The sequence below is a fragment of the Musa acuminata genome, chromosome BXJ1-9 (assembly GCF_036884655.1).
Source record: "Musa acuminata AAA Group cultivar baxijiao chromosome BXJ1-9, Cavendish_Baxijiao_AAA, whole genome shotgun sequence".
In the NCBI taxonomy this organism is placed as follows: domain Eukaryota; kingdom Viridiplantae; phylum Streptophyta; class Magnoliopsida; order Zingiberales; family Musaceae; genus Musa; species Musa acuminata.
This window is the reverse complement of record NC_088335.1, coordinates 49,465,468-49,485,942: the sequence shown is the minus strand read 5'-3', so window position 1 is coordinate 49,485,942 and position 20,475 is coordinate 49,465,468. Positions and strand designations below refer to the sequence as shown.

General features: G+C 45.5%; 5 protein-coding genes across 6 annotated transcripts; all 5 read left to right on the top strand.

Annotated features, from left to right (window-relative positions):
• Window positions 1-3,875: 3,875 nt before the first annotated feature.
• On the top strand, window positions 3,876-4,911 carry LOC135594446 (CASP-like protein 1E1). The gene is made up of 2 exons (XM_065084832.1): window positions 3,876-4,319; window positions 4,428-4,911. The coding sequence occupies exons 1-2, from the start codon at window positions 3,997-3,999 to the stop codon at window positions 4,768-4,770; spliced, it is 666 nt and encodes a 221-aa protein (XP_064940904.1). The 5' UTR covers window positions 3,876-3,996; the 3' UTR covers window positions 4,771-4,911.
• Window positions 4,912-5,185: 274 nt separating this feature from the next.
• On the top strand, window positions 5,186-9,066 carry LOC135594058 (acyl carrier protein 1, chloroplastic-like). Its single transcript, XM_065084480.1, has 4 exons — window positions 5,186-5,372; window positions 6,983-7,093; window positions 7,986-8,108; window positions 8,712-9,066. Exons 1-4 carry the CDS (start codon window positions 5,310-5,312, stop codon window positions 8,838-8,840), a joined length of 426 nt encoding a protein of 141 aa, XP_064940552.1. The 5' UTR covers window positions 5,186-5,309; the 3' UTR covers window positions 8,841-9,066.
• Window positions 9,067-11,231: 2,165 nt separating this feature from the next.
• LOC103999483 (peroxidase 24) lies at window positions 11,232-12,757 on the top strand. The gene is made up of 4 exons (XM_009421240.3): window positions 11,232-11,512; window positions 11,616-11,807; window positions 11,914-12,079; window positions 12,215-12,757. Exons 1-4 carry the CDS (start codon window positions 11,303-11,305, stop codon window positions 12,616-12,618), a joined length of 972 nt encoding a protein of 323 aa, XP_009419515.2. The 5' UTR covers window positions 11,232-11,302; the 3' UTR covers window positions 12,619-12,757.
• Window positions 12,758-13,082: 325 nt separating this feature from the next.
• Window positions 13,083-16,006, top strand: LOC135594057 (uncharacterized). The gene is made up of 7 exons (XM_065084479.1): window positions 13,083-13,284; window positions 14,149-14,206; window positions 14,292-14,600; window positions 14,680-14,728; window positions 14,818-14,912; window positions 15,025-15,146; window positions 15,758-16,006. The coding sequence occupies exons 1-7, from the start codon at window positions 13,145-13,147 to the stop codon at window positions 15,813-15,815; spliced, it is 831 nt and encodes a 276-aa protein (XP_064940551.1). The 5' UTR covers window positions 13,083-13,144; the 3' UTR covers window positions 15,816-16,006.
• Window positions 16,007-16,738: 732 nt separating this feature from the next.
• Window positions 16,739-20,197, top strand: LOC135581234 (uncharacterized). Of its 2 annotated transcripts, none has more exons than XM_065084472.1 (7): window positions 16,739-16,892; window positions 17,630-17,758; window positions 18,149-18,231; window positions 18,785-18,946; window positions 19,283-19,393; window positions 19,556-19,622; window positions 19,712-20,197. In XM_065084472.1, exons 2-7 carry the CDS (start codon window positions 17,641-17,643, stop codon window positions 19,972-19,974), a joined length of 804 nt encoding a protein of 267 aa, XP_064940544.1. In that variant the 5' UTR covers window positions 16,739-16,892; window positions 17,630-17,640; the 3' UTR covers window positions 19,975-20,197. The 2 variants fall into 2 exon arrangements, with proteins under 2 accessions (XP_064940544.1, XP_064940545.1); XM_065084473.1 differs by having other exon boundaries at window positions 16,751-16,892; window positions 17,089-17,758.
• Window positions 20,198-20,475: the final 278 nt, after the last annotated feature.

The following is a 20,475-nucleotide window of genomic DNA, read 5'->3' as shown; positions in this document are numbered from 1 at the left end:
ACCCGCACGGTTTTTAGCGGCGTCTGTGGGAAGCCGCTCCGTCTTCTCACCTGCACATAGGTCGGGTCGGTAGCTCGGCCCGACCCCTCCGGCGATTAAGCTAGTCGAGTGGAGTGAAGAGATCTCTTTTTTCCCTGGGGTTCCCCTTTTCTCTCCTAGTGCGGGGTTTTTATAGAGTAACTTACTGTTTCCGATGTGCCTATTTGCAGGGAGCAGGATCGTACTCCTGGTAACATCTGACAATGGTGTTGGCGTGACGTGAAGGATCGGGCCTGAGCAGGACGTTAATGTGCCTCGGCCGGCGTTCCGGTCCGTTTGACCAGGTGCTATCAGGTCAACCAAGGCGCGAGGCGTCATTTGGGGCGGCTGACATCAGCCCGAGTCTTATCGCCATTATTACCCTTATCATGTTCCCCCCCCGGAAGGAAGCTTTACGTCGGTTGTTGTAAAGGGGAGCCCAAGGCATGGCTTCAGCTTTCGGTTATTGTTTTTGTCGGGCGGCTGCTGGTCCGTTACCGGGGGCATGATCCGAGTTTAGCAAATAAGAATGTTGGTGTAAACAACTTTACGCCGTGACCTCAGGGCCGATACGACTTGGTTCGGGTCCGAATGGGAGAGGATCTTGCTCGAGGTCTCTCAGGATTGCTGATGTGGCCGGCCGCGTGGCTCGGATCCCGTCGGAGCTCGTCGGGGCGTTCTGCGGGCGATGGTTCCTTCCCTTGGCGTCTCGTGGGAAGCCGCTCCGTCTTCTCACCTGCACATAGGTCGGGTCGGTAGCTCGGCCCGACCCCTCCAACGATCAAGACGAGCTGCTCCCGCTCTGAATTGGGGAGTTCTGACCCGATCCTGATCGTCCGGTCTGGCTGATCCTTCATCCACGGTATGCCGCAAGTGGGCGCCGTCGGCTCAGGATGTAGGGTCAGCTTCTTCATTTCCCTAGGGTCCCACAGGGGTTGCTCGGTCCTCGCCCTTTTGTGCAGTGAGACTGCCATCAAGTAGCAGCGCCTGGATTCACGGGGACTTCCCCGGACTTCTCCGGCCCCAGCGTGGGTCGGGAACTTTATCGTTCGGTGGTAAGTAGAGACGACAGCCCTGATCTTGTTGAGCGTTTGTCGACTGAGGATGACGTTGTATGCAGTGGGGAGGTCCACCACTAAAAAGGTGGACATCACCGTCTTCGATCTTGGCGGCGCTCCCAAAGTTAGGGGCAAAGTAACCGCTCCCAACGGTGAGATCGAGTCGCCGGTGAACCCAAGTGAGCGCCGAGCACATCGGCTCAAAGTTCTGTCTAGACAAACCGAGCTTCTGGAAAGCATCGAAATAGAGCACGTCGGCCGAGTTCCCTGTGTCGATCATGATCCTTCTTACTTGTGCGTTGGCGATCCTGGTTGATATTACGAGCGCATCGTCGTGCTCGGATTGCTCGGGGGCTTCGGCCAGGAATGTGACTTCGGGCTTGGGCTTGTGCCTGGGGCTTCGGCAGAGGCGGCTCGGGCGTATGCCTTTCTTCCGGACAAGGTGTTCCCTCCGGATGTAGGGCCGCCAGTTATCACGTCGATGTGTCGCTCGACGGGACCCTCCGGGCACGGCGAAAGTTCCTTACCCTGCTGGAGGTACCGGCCGAGGTGTCCTCTACGAATAAGCTCCTCGATCTGTCTCTTCAACTCACAACACTGCTCGGTGTCATGCCCATTCTGTCGGTGGAAGCGGCAGGACTTTAATCGGTCTGCAAGTTCCTGCGGGCTTCTCATCGGGTTGGGGTTTTTGAGCAGCCCCCTTCTCCCTTATCTGGAGAAATATCTCTATCTGGGACGCGCCGAAGGCGGGAAGCGGGGGTCTTGACGCCGACGGGTCAGGACGGTCCAACCGGCGCCTCGGCGTGGTAGACGACTGTCCCCAAGTCGGCTCCGACCTGCTTCGTTTATGCTCGTCCCGTTTCCCGGCCATCCAGGCCTCGGCAGCAATGAACTGGTTCGCCCGTTGAAGCATCTCGGGTATTGCGGTGGGGGGTCGCTCCACGAGAGACCAGAAGAATCTGGAAGGTCGCAGGCCTATCATAAACGCCTGCATTAACAGAGAGGGATGAGCGTCCGACAGCCCCCGAATTTGTGTTGTAAAGCGATTCACAAAATGGGAGAGGGGCTCGTCCTCCCTTTGGTTGAGTCCGAGGAGTAATGCAACGGACGACTTCAGTCGGGAATAAGCCAGGAAGTTAAGCTTGAAGTCTTTGACAAGCTGATCAAAGGAGGTGATCGTCCCGGTCTTCAGGCCGCTATAACATGCACGAGCTGGCCCCCTCAGAGTCGTAGGAAACGCCCTGCACATCAAAACGTCATAAGTCCCATATAGTGCCATCTGGGCACGGAAAGCGGCTACATGGTCCGCCGGGTCGGTGGCTCCGTCATATGCGTCCAGAGAGGGAAGCCGGAAGTTCGGGGGAATTAGTTGATCTTGTATTTCGGGCGCGAACGGGGATCCCTGGTGTGTGTCCGCCCCGAGCTCTCCCTTCGACATGTGAACCTCCTCCTGCACTTCGTCGAGTCGCTGACTGACAAGGCGTAGCTGGCCTCGCAGGGAGTCCGTTGAATCTGAAAACAGCGCCTCAGGCTCCGGGCGGCCCCTCGGGTTTGCCGCTACTTGGTTCCCGAATGGGGCCGGTCGGTCCTGAGGCGAGGTAGGGAGTTCTGGAAGTGGCGTGTGATCCCGAGTGGGCGGCTCCCGCTGCCGTAGTGGTTGGGTCATAGGCGGGTGCGCAGGATGAGCAACGAGCGGGATGATGGTTTGTACCATACCCGTCAGAGTTCGGACTTGATGAGCGAGGTCCTGAAAGGCCTCGAACGATACAGGCGACGAGCCGGCAAAGGGACCTTCAGGCGGGGACTAACCCAGGTCGTTGAACAATCGCCAATAGCGCTCCGATGTTGTGGCGAGATGTTCATCTTGGGGTTCACCATGTGGAGGATGTTCCCTCGGCCGCGGGCTCATTTGAGTTGATCTGTTGATCCCTCGACATTCGGCCCTCCTTCTAGCGCCAAGAATGTTGGTGTAAACAACTTTACACCGTGACCTCGTGGCTGACACGGCTTGGTTCGGGTCCAAATGGGAGGGGATCTTGCTCGAGGTCTCTCAGGATTACTGATGTGGCCGGCCGCGTGGCTCGGATCACGTCGGAGCTAGTCGGGGCGTTCTGCGGGTGATGGTTCCTTCCCTTGGCGTCTCTTGGGAAGCCACTTCGTCTTCTCACCTGCGCATAGGTCAGGTCGATAGCTCGGCCCGACCCCTTCGACGATCAAGTTAGTCGAGTGGAGTGAAGAGATCTCTTTTTTCCCTAGGGTTCCCCTTTTCTCTCATAGGGCGGGGTTTTTATAGAGTAACTTACTGTTTCCGATGTGCTTGTTTGTAGGGAGCAGGATCGTACTCCTGGTAACGTTTGACAACGGTGTTGGCGTGGCGTGAAGGATCGGGCCCGAGCAAGACGTTAATGTGCCTCGACCGGCGTTTCAATCCATTTGACCAGGTGCTATCAGGTCAACCGAGGCGCGAGGCGTCATCTGGGGTGGCTGACGTTAGCCCGAGTCTTATCGCCATTATTACCCTTATCAATGTTGAATCCCTGATGCCAATAGGTTGATTTGAGGATCCAAAATACGCTACGAAGAAAGGAGGTTTGACTTTGACAAATTGATTACATGCTAAATATCTGGTCTCGGCCTCCCCAGTACTATACTTCCACATGTGATCTCAGTACGTGATATAAGATCCACATGGGCAGCACACTGTTTTCCGCAATGTGCGTCCCCACACGCTATATATACATGTGTATGTACACACGCAGGGCGCCATACTATCTCCTATTTCCATAGTGTGTGGTGCATTGGATGTTCTTCCAAGGCTGGCTGGCTGGCTGGCTAGCTAGTTAGTTCGCGGCTTTTCTCTCCTAGACATCCCTCGTATATAGCACTTCAATTCTCTGATTTCCTTCCTTCTCAAAGGGGAATGGAGTCCCAGAATAATGGGCCTGGTTTTGGTGGAATGCATGGGACATCCGGCGGCGAAGCCCACGATATTATTCATGCGGCAGCAGCGCCGCCAGCGATGCAATCGCCTCCTGCCTACAACGTCGGAGTGCCGGCGCCAGTGAGCTGGATGCGTCTACTGAGCTACATCCTCCGCATCAGCGCCATAGTCTTAACACTAGTCGCCGCCATCGTGATGGGCACCGCCCGGGGGACCGTCACGGTTCTCTTCGTTAATCCTCTTACGGGTTTCTTATCCACCGTCGCCGGATCGACCAAGTCGACCAACTCCGCAGCCTTCGTGTAGCAATTCCTCCCTAGATCACATCTTTCTAGCAATGTTGGCATCGAGGAGGAGCAAGTAGGTAGATATTTGCCTCCTAATCTTCTCTTGTTCTTTCTAAATCCCAGGTACTTTATAGTGGCCAACACCCTTGTGTCGTTCTACTCGGTGGTCTCCCTTGCGCTCCTCATCGCAAGCAAAGCTGGCAAAAGCATCATGTTACTGCCCTTCTCCATAGGCGACCTGGTCATGGTGGCCCTCCTCTTCTCCGGCAACGGTGCGGCAACTGCGATCAGCGTTGTGCTGGAGCACGGACAACAACGCTTGGCTAGGTGGTCAGAGATTTGCCACGCCGTCGGTGGCTTCTGCGCTCGCGTCAACGCCGCCATCGTTCTGTCGATGGTGGCATCCCTGGCGTACGTGCTGCTCGTCGTCCTCGGCGTCCTGGGCCTTCGTAAATCGAACTACTAGGTTTCCTCGTCGATGCAAGCCAATGTGGTGTGCTTCTTCTTCTTCTACTTCTTCTTCTGCTTCAGCGTGTGGGGTCGTCGACTCATTTGTGTTTGAAGTTGTTCATGGTGACTTGGAATTAATGGTGAAAATATTTGTGTAAGGATGAACATTAAATCGGAAAGGATGCTTCGAATGAAAAGAGCGTGAAGAAGGTTATACAATATAGTCAAATCCTAATTTCCTCCCGTAATAAGATCAAATATAATGTCAATGTTCGTAGTAACATTAGCATTAAAGGCGGTAAGAGTGTGTGTCGACGAATTCGAGGGTTTTAGATACTGGACGGGTCAACATTGGTAAGGCCGGGATGGGCCAGTAGTAATATAAAGAGCAGGCAGGTCGGCAGATGCCTTCTCCTGGATGGCCTTTTGGTCATTTTAACGTCGATATTACCGAAGCCACCTCGCTCCTCTTTATGACCAGCCGCCTCCCCTTTGCCTCACTTGCGCCCCTTGTGTTCCTCTCTCTCTTGTCATCTTCGGGTCGATCTGTCGGCAATGGCTTCCGTCACGGGAACGGCGATCTCAATCTCCGCACGGCCGTCGCGGCGATCGCTGCAGGTGGCAATCGCCTTTTATGTCGTCTTTCCGTGATCTCAACTTCATTGCTTTGTTTTTCGCCCTTCTGCAAGGTTTTTCGTCGGATTGATCTCTCCGGAATTGCGGATCTGGTTACTTCATTAAGATGTTATCTATTTCTTTTTTCGTTGAGCTCTGTTTGATTCTGTAGATCTGAGAACGGCATGGTAAACTCTTTTTCTTCTTCTTTTGGTGATCTTCGATTCGGATGGATCGACTGGATTGATCCATCAGAGCGCCTTGATTCATATAGTTTGCTACTTTGTTATTAATTTAGCCTCACCATAAGATCATTCGAAGCATACTGCTGTGAGTAATGACGGTCATTGTCAAATATAGACACTTTCGTCTCGTCTTTGAACTGATCACCAACCCGTCAAAAATTTCAAAGATTTCCGTAGTCTGAAGAACCCCTAAATATTGAACTCAACATCAGCAAAGACAACGTTTCATTTTAGGAGGGTATAACGGAAACCGGAAGCACAAAATTAATTTGTGGCTTTGGCATTTTCTTTAGAACATTCTAAAGATCATTGATTGCTAGAAAAGGTTTCCTTTCCCAGATCGGTTATCATCATGGAAGAGGTTGTTTTCTTTTTTTTTGTCGACTTATTGAAGAAATTGCCCCTTCTTAATCTCACAAAGTAGGTTTTATTTCTTTGAGTTTTTTAGTGAGGTCGAATATTGTTGTCAATCAAGATTTACTGGAATCACATCTTGCACTTAGTTGTTTAATTAAATGATGTTGTCTGACCTCTTTTCTAACCTCTTTCCTCGTTGCTATACTATCACATGCGACATGATGCCCTAGAGATTCTAACACCTAGAGTAAAGGTTTGGGCAATCATGTGCAATTTGTGTGTTTCATCAAGTAAACATGAAATTTGCATGCAGAAGATAGTGATGCTAAAGCCCTGTAGTTTATGAAAGCGAGTCGGGGTTTCGCAACATTGCATTTCCAATGACGATTAATCAAAGACCTAATTTATTGGATTTGAACATGAAATTTGCATGCAGAAGATGGTGATTCTAAAACCCTGTAGTTATGAAAGTGAGGCCGGATTTCGCAGCATTGCATTACCAATGATGATTAATAAAAAACCTTTTTTATCGGATTTGAACAGACAATTTAGGTTGTTGGGGTTTTAAAATAGATCCATTGATTTTTTTATATATCTTAATCATCTGAATATTTATTGGAAAATTTTGGTGAGTTTTGTGCACTTGATTTGTTTTGTAGTGTCTTTGATGGGAATGTTTGTTCCACTAAATGTCGTATTGCATATAATTTCTCCAGTTTGAGAATAAGGGTGCCTACTACCGTCCTTTAGATCCAAGATTTTAACTTATTATTCACTCATCAGTAACTGGGCTTTCTATGGACATAGCATTACATATTCACTGCCAAGTAGCATATTTTATCATTTCAATCTACGTACCAAACTTTTCTGCTTTAGTCCTTTACTTAACAACTTGCTCGAACCTACCGTGGGCACACATGTGTTGTTGGTATACTAATTGACCCATGCTGTTCTATTGAACGAACTGTTGGTTAGTCTACATGATGATATGATTTTGTTTCTGGTTTGCAGGTATTTAATGGCTTATCTGTTGTCAAATCCGTTTCTTTTGCCGGCCAAAGAAAGAGCATTCCGTCAATAAGATCACACCCAGCAACATCACGCTTTCGGGTTTCTTGTGCTGTATGTTTCTTTTGCCCCTTTATCTGCCATAAGTTTTTTACCAGCAGTCTCACTATCATGCCTTTGTTTTAGAACTGCTGCTGTCCTCTTTTGTTAGTTTCCATCCAGTATTACTACAAGGTCCAAACAAGGAGATTTCTCTGCAAGACATCATTTTACCAGAAATTTCTAAATTCAATGTACAGCTATCTTGCATTTCATGCATTTCTAGAGATACTATAGATAATAGCAACTGGTGAATTAGGCAAACAGAGAACATGGTCGTATTTTGCTACTGGAAAATAAGATATTTTTCATCGAATATATATATATTTTCCTAACATTAGCATTTCTTTATTGTGCTTACCAATATCGTTATTCTGTGCATGTCGTCATTGTCATATTGTAGCAAATTAATTACTTTGCTATAATTAAATATTTGGTGGCATGTGGTTTGAGTAATATTTGGTGGAGTGTTTTAGTTGTCTCATTTCCAGTAGAATTTTTTTGTTAATTTTGCTGTTGTAAGGGCATTAATTAATAATATTTTGCTTCAGCACCAAATTCTGAAATCTTACGTACTCAAATCTTAAACACATGCTCCATTGTCTTGGAATTTGTCAAAAGTCTATCCATGGGATACTTCCTGAATGCTTGCCATGTTTCAGAATGGTCAGTTTTATGTAGTTACTAAAAAGGGATATTCTTTAGATACTGAGGATACCTGGATAACGTGGTCATCTTGGTTAACTGGAGGGAGAATAGGATTTCTGTTGATTGTATAATGATGTTTCAATCTCATTTAGACTAATTTTTTCTTGCATGTTTTGAGCACTTCATTTTGACATGAGTTATGCTTATTAAATTAATAGTTAATAGTTATATTTTCATCATCATATATTTGGTAAAACAGGCCAAACCAGAGACACTGGAGATGGTTTGTAATATAGTGAAGAAGCAGTTGGCACTCCCTGAAAACGCCACTGTCGCTGGACACTCAAAGTTTGCTGATCTTGGGGCTGATTCTCTTGACACGGTACCATCCACATCTCTGATCTTACCGGAAATGTTGTCGAGAAAGAAATATCTAAGTTTGTTTCTGCTTCGAGTACTCAAAAGATAGCAAAACTTTTACGGTTTAGTGGAGAATTTACATTAGAGCCTAATCAAAGAGTGATGATGTGTGAACTAATCGACTAAATCACTCCAAATGAGTTCCATTCTTCTGTAGCTTGCTCTAGTAGTGAAAATGCCATGGTTTGGAGAATAATTTTTATTATATCCCCCTTCATGATAGCTTTTCTTCTGGCACATTTGTCTCTGCTTCTATTTTGTGACAAGCTAGTTAACTGGCCAAGTTAAAATTGTAGTTGATGCTAGTAACAAAAAAATGTTGAAGGTGATCTTTTCGTAAATTCTGGTCGAAAGATTGGGTTGATGTGTTTGGTGTTTAGGCACGGTAATGTTTAGGCATGGTAATTTTCTGTGTTACCACCATCAAGCGGAGACGCAAAATGTGACGCCCTCATAATTTATCCAAATATATCGGTAGCAGAAGCTCGGACATGTAGAAAAAGTTACATGCCCTATTATGATTGGGTCTACAGTACATGATAATCAAATCAAACTTGTGGTGCAGGTTGAGGTTGTGATGGGTCTGGAGGAGGCATTTGGGATCACCGTCGAAGAAGACAGCGCCCAGAGCATTGTGACGGTGCAGGATGCCGCGGATCTGATCGAGGATCTGGTGTGTGCAAAATCTGCCTGAGTGAATCACGATGGTTCGTAAGACATGCTTCTTCATCCTCGATCTTTTTCAAGTCATCCTAGTTTTCGACTGCGTCGTAAGGTAGTAGTTTTCTTTCTGTCAAAGGAAAACGCCAGGAAACTGTTTTCAGGCTTTTATTTTCTTATTGGTTTGTGATTGGAAGTATCATGACACGCAATTTCAACTAAGAACCGACATCTATATATTGTGGATTTTTCTTGCTTTATGTCATCCCTGCAGTAGGCTGTGGACGTTTTCTACTCAGCGCTTTGGTATCTTACAAAGTGTTGATCTGAACAATGCGGTTTTATCATCGTTGTCCCGTATATTGAAATTAATAAAACGGCTTGATAGGTTCAATTCCGATAGAACTATATGTTTGTCCGACGTTTTTGCCAATTAGTGGTTGTGTATGTTATAATTGTTTGTTTTTAATTCGACCCGACTCGGGGATTATTATTATTGGACTGCAAGGTTGAGTCACTCGTGGAATTATGGCAGAAGCGGTTTGGTGCCCGGCAACCACAGAGTCATGCAATAATATTTCATCTTTAATCGATGCCATGATTGTGGTTAATAAGCAAGAAAAACTTGTGGATGTCATATATACCATAATTCTAATGCAGGGTTGAATCTTTGGGGTCGAGGATGACATATATACCATAGTTCCCACTACCAGCTTTCATCTCTCTGATGTTGGCGATATTAAGTTTCAGTCACTAGTGCACTTCGTCGCAGTATCTATCTTCAGTGCATCATCCGAGACAGAAAAAGAAGAAAAAACAAAAAGAAAGAATGAATATATTAATCATCTCTTTTCGTCGGCTACATATAAATAATGGTCCCCTTTATTTCTTCTAAGCTCCCCTGGGTTTATATAATAATGCTGGGGGGGGAGGGGGGGCGGTGCATTCGATGTAGGGGGGAGACGTACAAATGGCTGCTTGCAACTCGTAAGCGTCAAGGATGGATAATATTTTGGTTGGTTTCGTCGATAGCTTCGTGCCCAAGTCAACTCCACACGTCTATAGCACGGATTTGATGGATGCATGGCATGGTTTTGGGCGGAATCCCTTGCGTTGGTTGACGGTGCCATGCGCCGCGCCCTCGTTCAGCAAAGAACGGGAACGACGTTTGCGACGAGAAAGAGACACCGGTCGGTTTTCCTCTTCTTCTCATCGTTACTGCTTTGTGTTTGCCAATAAACATTGGAAGCCAATGGCCGATTACCGAGACGAACGACGACGACGACTTTGGCCTCGGAGGGCATGTGATTTTGTGGACGATTACTCTTCATTAGCTGGACAGTACCGTTGACTACATGGATGCATGGATGATAACTCATGTTCTCCTCCCGGACTCCACGCCACTTCACATGCAGTGCGCAACACACGATATCAACAGGGTACAGACGCAGCCCTCATCTCCTGCGGGCTCATCATCGGTGCTTACAGAACATATATAAATGTTTTTGCCGTGAACCTGTCGCTCGAAGAAAGGGCGTCTCTCCATCTTTCCACGCATCATCAGTACGTTCAATTGGCCGCTTACTTCCACTGCTCGTGGCCTCCACCTTCTCTCTCTGTCTCTCTCGTTTCATCATCACCCAACTCTTATGTATTAATGAGGGACACCACAAAGTCAAAGTCAACTAGATCGGCATAAAAGAGGTTTTGTATTATTAATACTATATGAATTCCTGGTTCCCTCGTTTCTCTTATCATATTCATTTGATTCGGGACAAGAGGTTTACCGGGAAAAGACGACGAGGCCATTTGAGACTCTGCATCGCAACCTGCCTCGTTAAGAAAAAAGACACTCAGAATGCTACTCGCTAATCAATTATTACGCCGACGGGGCGGGCAGCTAATCGATTCCTATCCATCCATGTCTGTTTGCTTCTTTTTATTTTTCTGATGTCTCCTGTCCACACCATCCATATGTGACGACCATCAATTATTACGCCAACGGGGCAGCTAATGAATTGTATTCTCAATTACTGACTGCTTAAACAACAACCAAAACACAAAAGAGAGGTTAGTTCTAGCAAACATCACCAGGATCATCATCTTCTTCTTCATAGCCAGCATGCGAAGGAGAATTCCATGACTCCAAATGGTCAACGATGAATAAATATTTTTGTCAGACTTATAGATGAACGATTTAGACTAGGTTTAGCTGGTGCATGGAAGCTGCACGCAACCTTCCTCAGCTTTATACTCATCGATCTCATTATTGCATTAGCAAGATCGTTTTGACCCACAAGTCCATGACACATGCGAAGAAGAGAGCGTCTTCACGTCTTGATCAACCAAAGATAACCTTAAACAATCTGCAGTTGCCAGCCCCTCGATCTTACTCTCGAATCTTGTATATAAAGGGCAGCATGAATCTTAAAGCTCGACGGATGTAGCCAGCTAGCGGATTCATACTAGCAGCAGTAGCAAACGGCAAGCGCAGAGATGAAGGCCACCTTCCTCCTTCTGGCCTGTGTGGTGCTTCTTGGCCTCTCTTCCGGAGGGCAAGCAGATGAACTAAAGAAGCACTTCTACAAGAAGCTGTGCCCTCAGGCCGAGGAAATGGTTCAGGACTTGGTGTGGGCAAGCGTCGAGAGCAACTCGACCCTGCCTGCCAAACTCCTGAGATTGTTCTTCCATGACTGTTTCGTGAGGGTAAGCGCACGGAGCCTCATGGTTTATTGTCATGCATATCCATATAGATACATATATAGCCCTCCTGACTGACACGACGTTGCTGCATGCATGCGTACGACAGGGTTGTGATGCCTCCGTGTTGCTGGATTCAACAGCGAACATTAGCGCCGAAAAGGATGCCATCCCGAACCGATCGCTAGCAGGCTTCGAAGTCATCGATCAGGTGAAGGCGGCGTTGGAGAAGGCTTGCCCAGGGAGGGTCTCCTGCGCAGACATAGTTGCGTTGGCCGCAAGAGACTCGGTATCCTTTCAAGTAAGTCGCTGACGATCGACTTGGACTGCACAAACCTTACGTGGTTTCTCGTTGTGTGTACCAACTTTGATTCTTAACCGCGTAAGTGTTTGATGTTTGATGGCAGTTTCAGAAGCCTCTCTGGGAAGTGAAGACCGGCAGAAGGGACGGCAATGTATCACTCGCATCCGAGGCCCTCGCCGACATTCCTTCACCCGGCGCCAACTTCACCAGCCTCGTTCAGCAGTTCGCCAGCAAGAATCTGGACGTCGAGGACCTCGTCGTCTTATCAGGTATAGAATAGTATAGTATAAGTAGACACCATGAAAACCCAGTTACATCTGCTGAACCAATCTGCAACCGTCGAGTGCTTGTCCTTTCACTAGTTGTATAGGATTAAGTAACACGAAGTTGATGCTGTCTGGCAGGTGCACACACCATTGGCGTCGGGCACTGCGGCATCATCAGGAACAGGCTCTACAACTTCACCGGCAAAGGCGACACCGACCCGTCCCTGAACGCGACCCACGCTGCGTTCCTGAAGACGCAGTGCAGTCCGACCGACAGAACAACGACGGTGGAGATGGATCCTGGGAGCAGCCTGTCGTTCGACGACCACTACTACGTCATCCTGAAGCAGAAGGAGGGGCTGTTCCAGTCCGACGCCGCCCTCCTGACCGACGGCAAATCGAGCAAGATAGTGGACAAGCTGCTCGACGACGGCGATTTCTTCGATGCGTTCGGGAAGTCGATAACGAAGATGGGCAACATCGGGGTTCTCACGGGGACCGACGGGCAGATCAGGAGCAACTGTCGCGCCGTGAATCGATGAGTGAACCCTGTGCTTCTGCCGATGCGGTGGTGTAGCTGACTGCTGTCGCTGCTTTCTCTATCCCTAATGTGATCATGGATCCACGTGTTTTAATCTCCATCTAACATGGACTTATCTGAGATGATGATTATTATTATCATTACTACCTCTTGCATTTTTATATTTTGAGCGATATATATACCTTAAATAAAAAAATACGCGGATCCGTATCACGTGTCGGATGTGTGATTAAAAGTGGCTACGGGTATTGCTTCACAGATTCCGACCCGTTAAGCGCGCAGCCGCCGCCGTTGTGTGTGTTTTGAAATCGGCATGGATGTTTGATTACACGTGGCTACGGGTATTGCTTCCCGGACTCCGACCCGTTAAGCGAAGCTGCCGTTGCGTGTGTTTTGATGAAATCGGCATGGCTGCGTGATTAAAAGTGGCTACGGGTATTGCTTCCCAGACTCCGACCCGTTAAGCGCAGCCGCTATTGCGTGTGTTTTGAAATCTTCCTCCCGTCCTCAGTTTCTGGTCGGAGCATATGGAATCGGGAGGAGGAGGGCGGCCAGGTTTTATGGAGATCGAGGCGGCAGCGGCGGACGGGTTGGGGAGATCGGACATCTTCCACATCGTCAAGGAGATCCTCGGGTTCGTCCTCTACATGCACCAACAGATCCCGTCGTAAGCCCTTCGGACCCTAGTTTACCCTTACATTTCTTGCTCTTTCTCTTGCAATTTCTTTTCTTTCCGGCAATGTACGAGAGGAATCAACGGAAAAGGGATGGATCGGTGATGATGGAGGACGTTGTTGTGATCTTGTGCAAGATGGGCGGACGTTGGGTGTTTCGTGCACCCAAATTCTTTTGGGGTTTCGTTTGGCGTGATGTTGTTTTCTCGAATGTTTCGTGCACCCAAATTGCTTTGGGGGCTTCGTTTGGCGTGATATTGGTTTTCTCGAAGGGGTTCTCGGAGGACTTTTTCTCATTCGCGATTTTTCTGTTCGAGAGTAGTTCTCTTATATGCATTTTCTGGTTTATATGTGATTGTTTCCAACTTGCAATGTTTAGCTCGGAAGATAAACGTGTAATTAACGCAGCTGAATTCTGAGAGCCAATTTATCCGTTCGTCTTTGATTGGTTGTATGACAGCGAAATGAAGTGGTCGGGCTGATTATCCCATCCCGATCGAGAAACATATCGATTTATATGCTAAGTTCCTATAGTTTTGGTTCCAAATTTCTCAATACTTTCTTCCCCCCTCACTACAGAAAAAAAGTATACTACACACATTTAGTTTGAATGTGTGTAGTATACTTTCACAGTTATACTACACACATTCAAACTAAATGTGTGTAGTATAACTGTTACGCATTTCTAGAATAAAATCATTTAATCAGTGTTAGAAATATCAGAGTTCCACCAAACATGTAAATTGAGTCTGCTTCTCGTTTCCTTTGCGATCCTGTGTCCTTTTTTAGATGAATATAATTGGTTACATCAATTTGAAGATGAATCAGAACATTTCTTGGTATTCTCGTCGCTGCAGGCTGCTTCAACACCTCGAAAATGAATTTGATGCTCTAAAGGAGGAACATGAAAGTTTGGTAGGTCAAACGGTCAATATATATCTAGGTTATGATCTTTCGAGCGGGCTGAAATGTTCTCATCCAAAGAAGCTCCTGTTCCTAGGAAGAGGCATGTCGAACACCGGAAGAATCAAAGGCATCCGATAGGAGGAAGCATAATTTGAGGAAAAGAGAGATCAAACAGGGGATCAGGAGGCTGGACAAATTGATGTGTTCCAAATCGAGCTTGCTTTCTGCGCTTCGACTGGCGCTGGAGGAGATGCCTGACATTCGAGAAGTTACTTTGATTCTTGGAGCGAGTATTGTGAGACCTCAACACGTATACCAGCTGGTGTTTTCTGGAGGGAATTTTGGTTCTGGAAATGCAAATAAATGCACCGAAAGGAAAATTTCTGATAATATTGCTAGAAAGGTTGGTTTCTCTTGGTCAACTCTAACTGGCCATCATGTGAACTGTCATACATTCTGTTTAACATGATTCTCATGACCAGGCCATTCGAGTTCTAATATCTGCTGGTGCCGGGAGTAGTACTTACACGGGTTTGTTCTAATTTTTCCACTCTTGCTATTTCCGATCAAGATATTTGACGACTGCCTTCACCTTAAAAATTATCTCTGATTGCTTTTAGGTCCGTCCAAGTTGTTCTTGCTCGTCAGAAGTTCCTCTACCTTCAGCCTCCCACTGCATTTTTTTCCCAAGCGTGATTTCCGATTCGGCAAAAAGGTACTTTGACATCCCTGACGATGGTGATATGTTCTACTGTTTTGTTAGGCCTATGATGTCTCAATCTGTTGCAAAGAGGTTTTGTTTTCCTGATTCTTTGGCATCGCTACAGGTAGTACCACTCAAGTTACACATCAATTGCAAGATTCCAGAACATGCCATGGATGATTTGCATCGAACGTCACTTGCCGGCAGCTCCTTATGTCCTAATTCCACTGAATATGATGCGATCTGGTATGTAACCTCACATGCATTTTACTGCATTGATTTTGCATTAACCTGAGGTAAAAATTCATCTATGTGCAATTGAGATATTAATCTCTTTCGGCAAGTTTTCCTGTATCCCATCATGAGGGTCAGTTCTACTTTTGAAATGCCTCGAATCTTTGAATGGCCTTAATGCTTTCTTGTCCTAATACGTGAAGAACTGCTTGGTAACTTGCAGTAAAGGAGCATGGGGTTGAACTCAGAACAGTTTCTTTGTTTTGTTTGGCATATATTCTATTAAAACACCAAACTGTTAGTCATCAGGATTAAGTATATTCTATTATCCCTCAAGATTATATTGCATACAGTTCACGTCATTGCCCATTTAGTCGGCTCTACTTTTTCGGTTTTGTAGTTACGATAAGATTAACCTAACCCTTGAGACTGAATGCCGAGGAAGAAGTTGATTGCTAGTTACCAGAATTAGTGTTTAATCCGTTGGCACGATGTTAATGATATTGGTAGAAGATCAATCTTCAACCTCGCCTTTCTCTACTTGTGACTGGCCCAATAAACTTGTGCTAATTTTGAAGAGTTTCTATTTCATGGCATATCTAACAAGCTTTGGTTTTTTATAGGTTTCAGTGCAAGCATGTCATCAGGGGTTTGCCTAGCAAGACTCCAGCAGAATGTTGAGAAGTTGGCATGTGTTTCATCATAACAAGGGCAATGAGACTTTTGTTTTTTTTCTTTTCCCCCCTTTTCTACTGTCTCAGTTGAACGGCAAATGATATCATCGCCTTCCGATTTTAAACTCCAATTCTAGTTTGTGTGGTTGATATCCATTCTGGATGGAGAAGAGAACCAAGCAAAGATGATTCTGCGTATTTTGGAGTTTGAAAACTTTTCTATGGGTCCATACGAAGAAGATAAATGGAATGCATGATTGACGCAGATAAATGGAAGGAGAAACTGCCCAAAGCATGACTCAGTTTCGAATGTGGAGAAACTGAAGGAGGTCAAACATGACTCGCAGACTGCATTTCTCTTACGGTCGAAGAATGCCATCAGATGTGGAGACGTTCCTATTGCGGAGCTAAAAATTGAAGGAAACCAACAACCAAATTTGTAGATGAAGTATTTATTATCTGAGAAGTTGCGACAGGTCTGGTAGCGCTGGCAAATGATGATTTGAGTGTTATGTACATATAAATTCAAGAGCTGTTTTCTTGAGGAAGAGAAGGAACGAATCCATATTGAGCTGTGGTTGGGCACTCAATCATCTGACCGATTTAATTAGAGAAAGCAATTTTCTTTTGATATGTTGTAAATTAGATTTGTTTTTACAACATGAACGGTTTGTTTAAAGAAGAAAGGCAACGGCGTCCACTACGTTCTTGGGCTTGAAACGGGTCATCCATCTTTGGGTCAACCAAGAGCGTTTCAGGGCAATGATGCGAGTGATCGATTCCAGCAGACGTCAGCTTCAAATGTCAATTTTCATGTATGAGCCGGTTCGGTTGTCGATCCGAACCGAATTTGAGATCGGACTCGCGTCGCGACTCGGTAAAATCTGGCGCCTCGACAAGCCACCAATGATTAACATAAAATAAACAGTCGCCCGGTATTTCCATCACCCCCGAAGTTGAACCCTAGCGAAGCGAAGCAAAGCAAGGACGACTGCCGCCGGCGAGTTACTGAGAGCCGGTCGTCGCTCGCTGCCTCTCTCCCAATTCTCAAGCCTTGGCTGTCGTCGCCGGCCGCCGCCAAGTGGTTCTCTCTCGCTCTTTTCTTTTACTTGCTGCTCCATCGGAGCGTTCGTTCAGATCCTGAGGAGCAGTGAGATCGGTGTCTTATAATTAGCACTTTGAGCCCTCATGAGTAGCAGTTCTGTGAATCAACCGACACGGCATTTCGTTGTCTTTATTTATTTTTATTTATCCTTCTTCTTGCCTTGGTGGTGATTCAGGTCGGGCAAAAGGGGGGTTGGGTTGTTGATCTTGGTTTCGATGATCGATTTTTGGGAGCAGTCGAGCTGTCTTGTCCTGGTGGCCAAATATTATTTACCCATATGAGTAACTACTGATACTAGCGCATCGAATTAACAATACGTTTGGATTTGGTTTTGGCTGGAAATAGTCCTTGAAGAACGAGTTGTAGTTCTAACCGGAGTAACTGGCATTGCGGTAACTTCAGTTCTTGCATTTATCGGTCACATTATGTTTTGTTTATTGAACTGGATTGCTCCAGCGGCTATACCAGTTGGTAATTTTTTAAATGCCTCGATTTGGACTTCTCTTTCTTTCGTCTTTCGTCTTTCGTTCTTACTCTTTAGTCTGGTACAACTTTCATGCCTGCATTGACCGTAACCCCCGCATGGATGGCATCGTATGAATTGACAGATAATTTTGTGGTTCGTGGTTTTGAAACCGAATAAATGTTAGACATGTAACATTTCTGTACAAATGCATTGTATTGACCACGACTCTTGCAATTCTTGGATTTGTTAGAATTAGATACCATGGTGGGATGGCAAAGGTGCCTACGTTCTGTTCTTCGCCAGGTCAATACCATGATGGAGCGCAATGGCCGTTCATCTGCCATTGGGTATGATGCTTGCACTAAGCTCTATTCACCAGGTAACCTTCTGAAAATTCATGACAAACACTTTTCTTGAATGTGCCATCTCTGGTAGTGTGAATATGCATCACCAAGGCAATATTTCTAATCGTATGCTTTTATACCTCCTAAATAACTTTGGTTTTTGCATCCTATCCAATGGCTGAAATGCATATTATTGACAAATGCACCATAACCTACTTGATACAAAATTTGCTTTTTGCATTAGTATTAACCGGTGCATTTGTTTGTCTACAGATGTGAAATATGTAGCATCAGATTGGTATATTGTCTGACCTGAAGGATTACGAATTCTTTTTTATTTTTCACATGACAACCATTTCTAGTGTGACTTATTCTGTTATTCCTGAAGCTGAGCTGATTAAGAGGCAAATTTGTGTTTGTTGCAGGCCAATTTGCACATCCATGGATAGTTTCTGATATTTCTTCCTCAAGAATTGGAAGGCCTTCCTATCAATATTTGCAACATTTGGTAATTGCCTTAAAACATTACACATATAAAATAAACTGTATGTCAGAATCAAGATAATGAAGAATGGAAGACCAATATACTATCTGCCTTCATTTCTTTTATACATCATTGAATTGTTGGACCTGCATTTAAGAAAATTAAGCTCTCACCATATGTTTTTTTATTTATATTACTTATTATTTTAGTATGGGGGCCCAAAAAGTCTGTCATTTTGTATATGTATAGGCATGCTCAGATTTTGCTGGATATAAATCCTTTGGAATTCATATGATACAACTTTCTCTAGTGACCTAGAGTGCTGATTCTACATCAAATTTTGGTCTTCTTAATATGCCCCTTGAGCTTTTCTCCAGGTGCAAAGAAGCAGGATTTTTAGCACTAGAATTTTATTTAAGTTTCTTGATTTAAAAGAAAAGTAAGATGCTTTTCTTACTTGCGACATCATCGTTATTTTTCTTTAAACTTAACTACCTCAGAGTGACACAATTAAAAAGAAAAAAATAGTGACAGACAATTGTTCATACTGTATTTTTGACCACATGTCCTATTGCAGCAAATTTCCAGTTCGAGGAAACTGTTTGCGGAAGAAGATGCAAACATTGTACCTATTTCATCCCCTTTGACACCACTTATGGGGGATCCTATGAAGACTGGAAAAAAGGATGGACTATCAAAACCATTGAGGGTTCAAGCTATTAAGAAAGATATAAGACAGGTATACTTTATCCATAGCACCTTTTGTGCAGTTGTGGTTTCATAGTTGCTAGTTGCTCAGAAAAGCTGCACTGCATGAGTGCTCGTACTCTTTTTAAGATATAAACCCTTTGAGATCAGCCCATCTATGCAAGACGATTCAGTTTACTTCATGCTTGACCTTAAATACAGGCCTTATCTCTGCGTAAACGGTACAAGGTTTGAAAATTTGGTTTGAACATGCTCCAAAATCAGTTTTTCTAGTATTGATTAAAACATTTGCTCAAATGCCTTGTTCATTGCACCCTTTGGGTTTTTGATTTTATCATTCATCTCTTATTGGATATGTTGATGTCAGAGTCCCAAGAAGGTTAATCTGGTTGCTAAACTAGTACGTGGAATGCGTGTTGAAGATGCTCTGTTGCAACTGCAAGTAACTGTCAAACGAGCTGCAAAGACCGTCTATCAGGTATCACAAAGCATCACCTCGTGTCTTGCAGGAACAAAAATTTGATTCAGTTGTCGATTGTAATTGCATTCTTTGAATATTGGGAATGTTTCTGATATGTGAGCTTATTATCTATAAATTGCAGCCTATTTCAGAACCACTGCATTCTTGTATGTATTGCAGGTGATACATTCAGCCCGAGCTAATGCAGCTCATAATCATGGACTGAACCCAGATCGTCTTCTTGTTGGTAAGTGAATGCTTTGAGATGTTTTTTTGGGGTGAGAGGGGAGACAATTAGCTGCCTGTCTCACATTTGCTGCTGCGGTGGTGCGATAGACGAAGCCTTCGTCGGGAAGGGTGTGCATCTGAAGCGGATATCCTACCATGCCAAAGGGAGGAGTGGGATCATGGTGAGACCCAAATGTCGCCTGACGGTGGTGGTGAGAGAAACCACCCCAGAAGAGGAGGCGAAGATCGCCAAGCTGCGGGTCAGCAACTTCAAGAAGCTGACGAGGCGGGAGAGGCAGCTCTTCCCTCATCAGCTCATCGAGACCACTCCCAGGTGGGGCAGAAAGCGGGAAGCGGCTGCACCGGTGTAATGTTTCCTTCTCTGCACGGTGCTCAGGAAAGAGATTGGATTCATCTGCTTTATAGTTGAGGTCCATCTCAAAAAACACATCTGCAAGTAACTTGGAGCTGCCGAAGAATAAATGTTGAAGTCTTTCGCTGCTTGAGTTGGGACAGTAAAAGTGCAAAGCACACATGACTTCATGTAAACATGCCAAGGATGTTTGTGAGTATTTAACTCGTTTGTTCTTTTCAGATTAGAGGGCGGAGTTGGTACTATTCATCATCTACCTCCGCTCCTCTCTATTCACATCTTCTATAATGTTGTGTTACATGGAACGAAAACGCTCAGGCGGCTTACCCGCTCGCCTGTTTGCCTGATGCTTTTACATGCCACAGTGGAGCAATGAGGGTCCACCCGTGGGTCCTCTGCTGCGTCTAATTAACAGGCAAGTAAGTAGCAAAGCGGGTAAGACAAATATGAAAGGTATAATAAACATTTTGTAATGGTTTCTTCCACTCGCTTGTAGTTG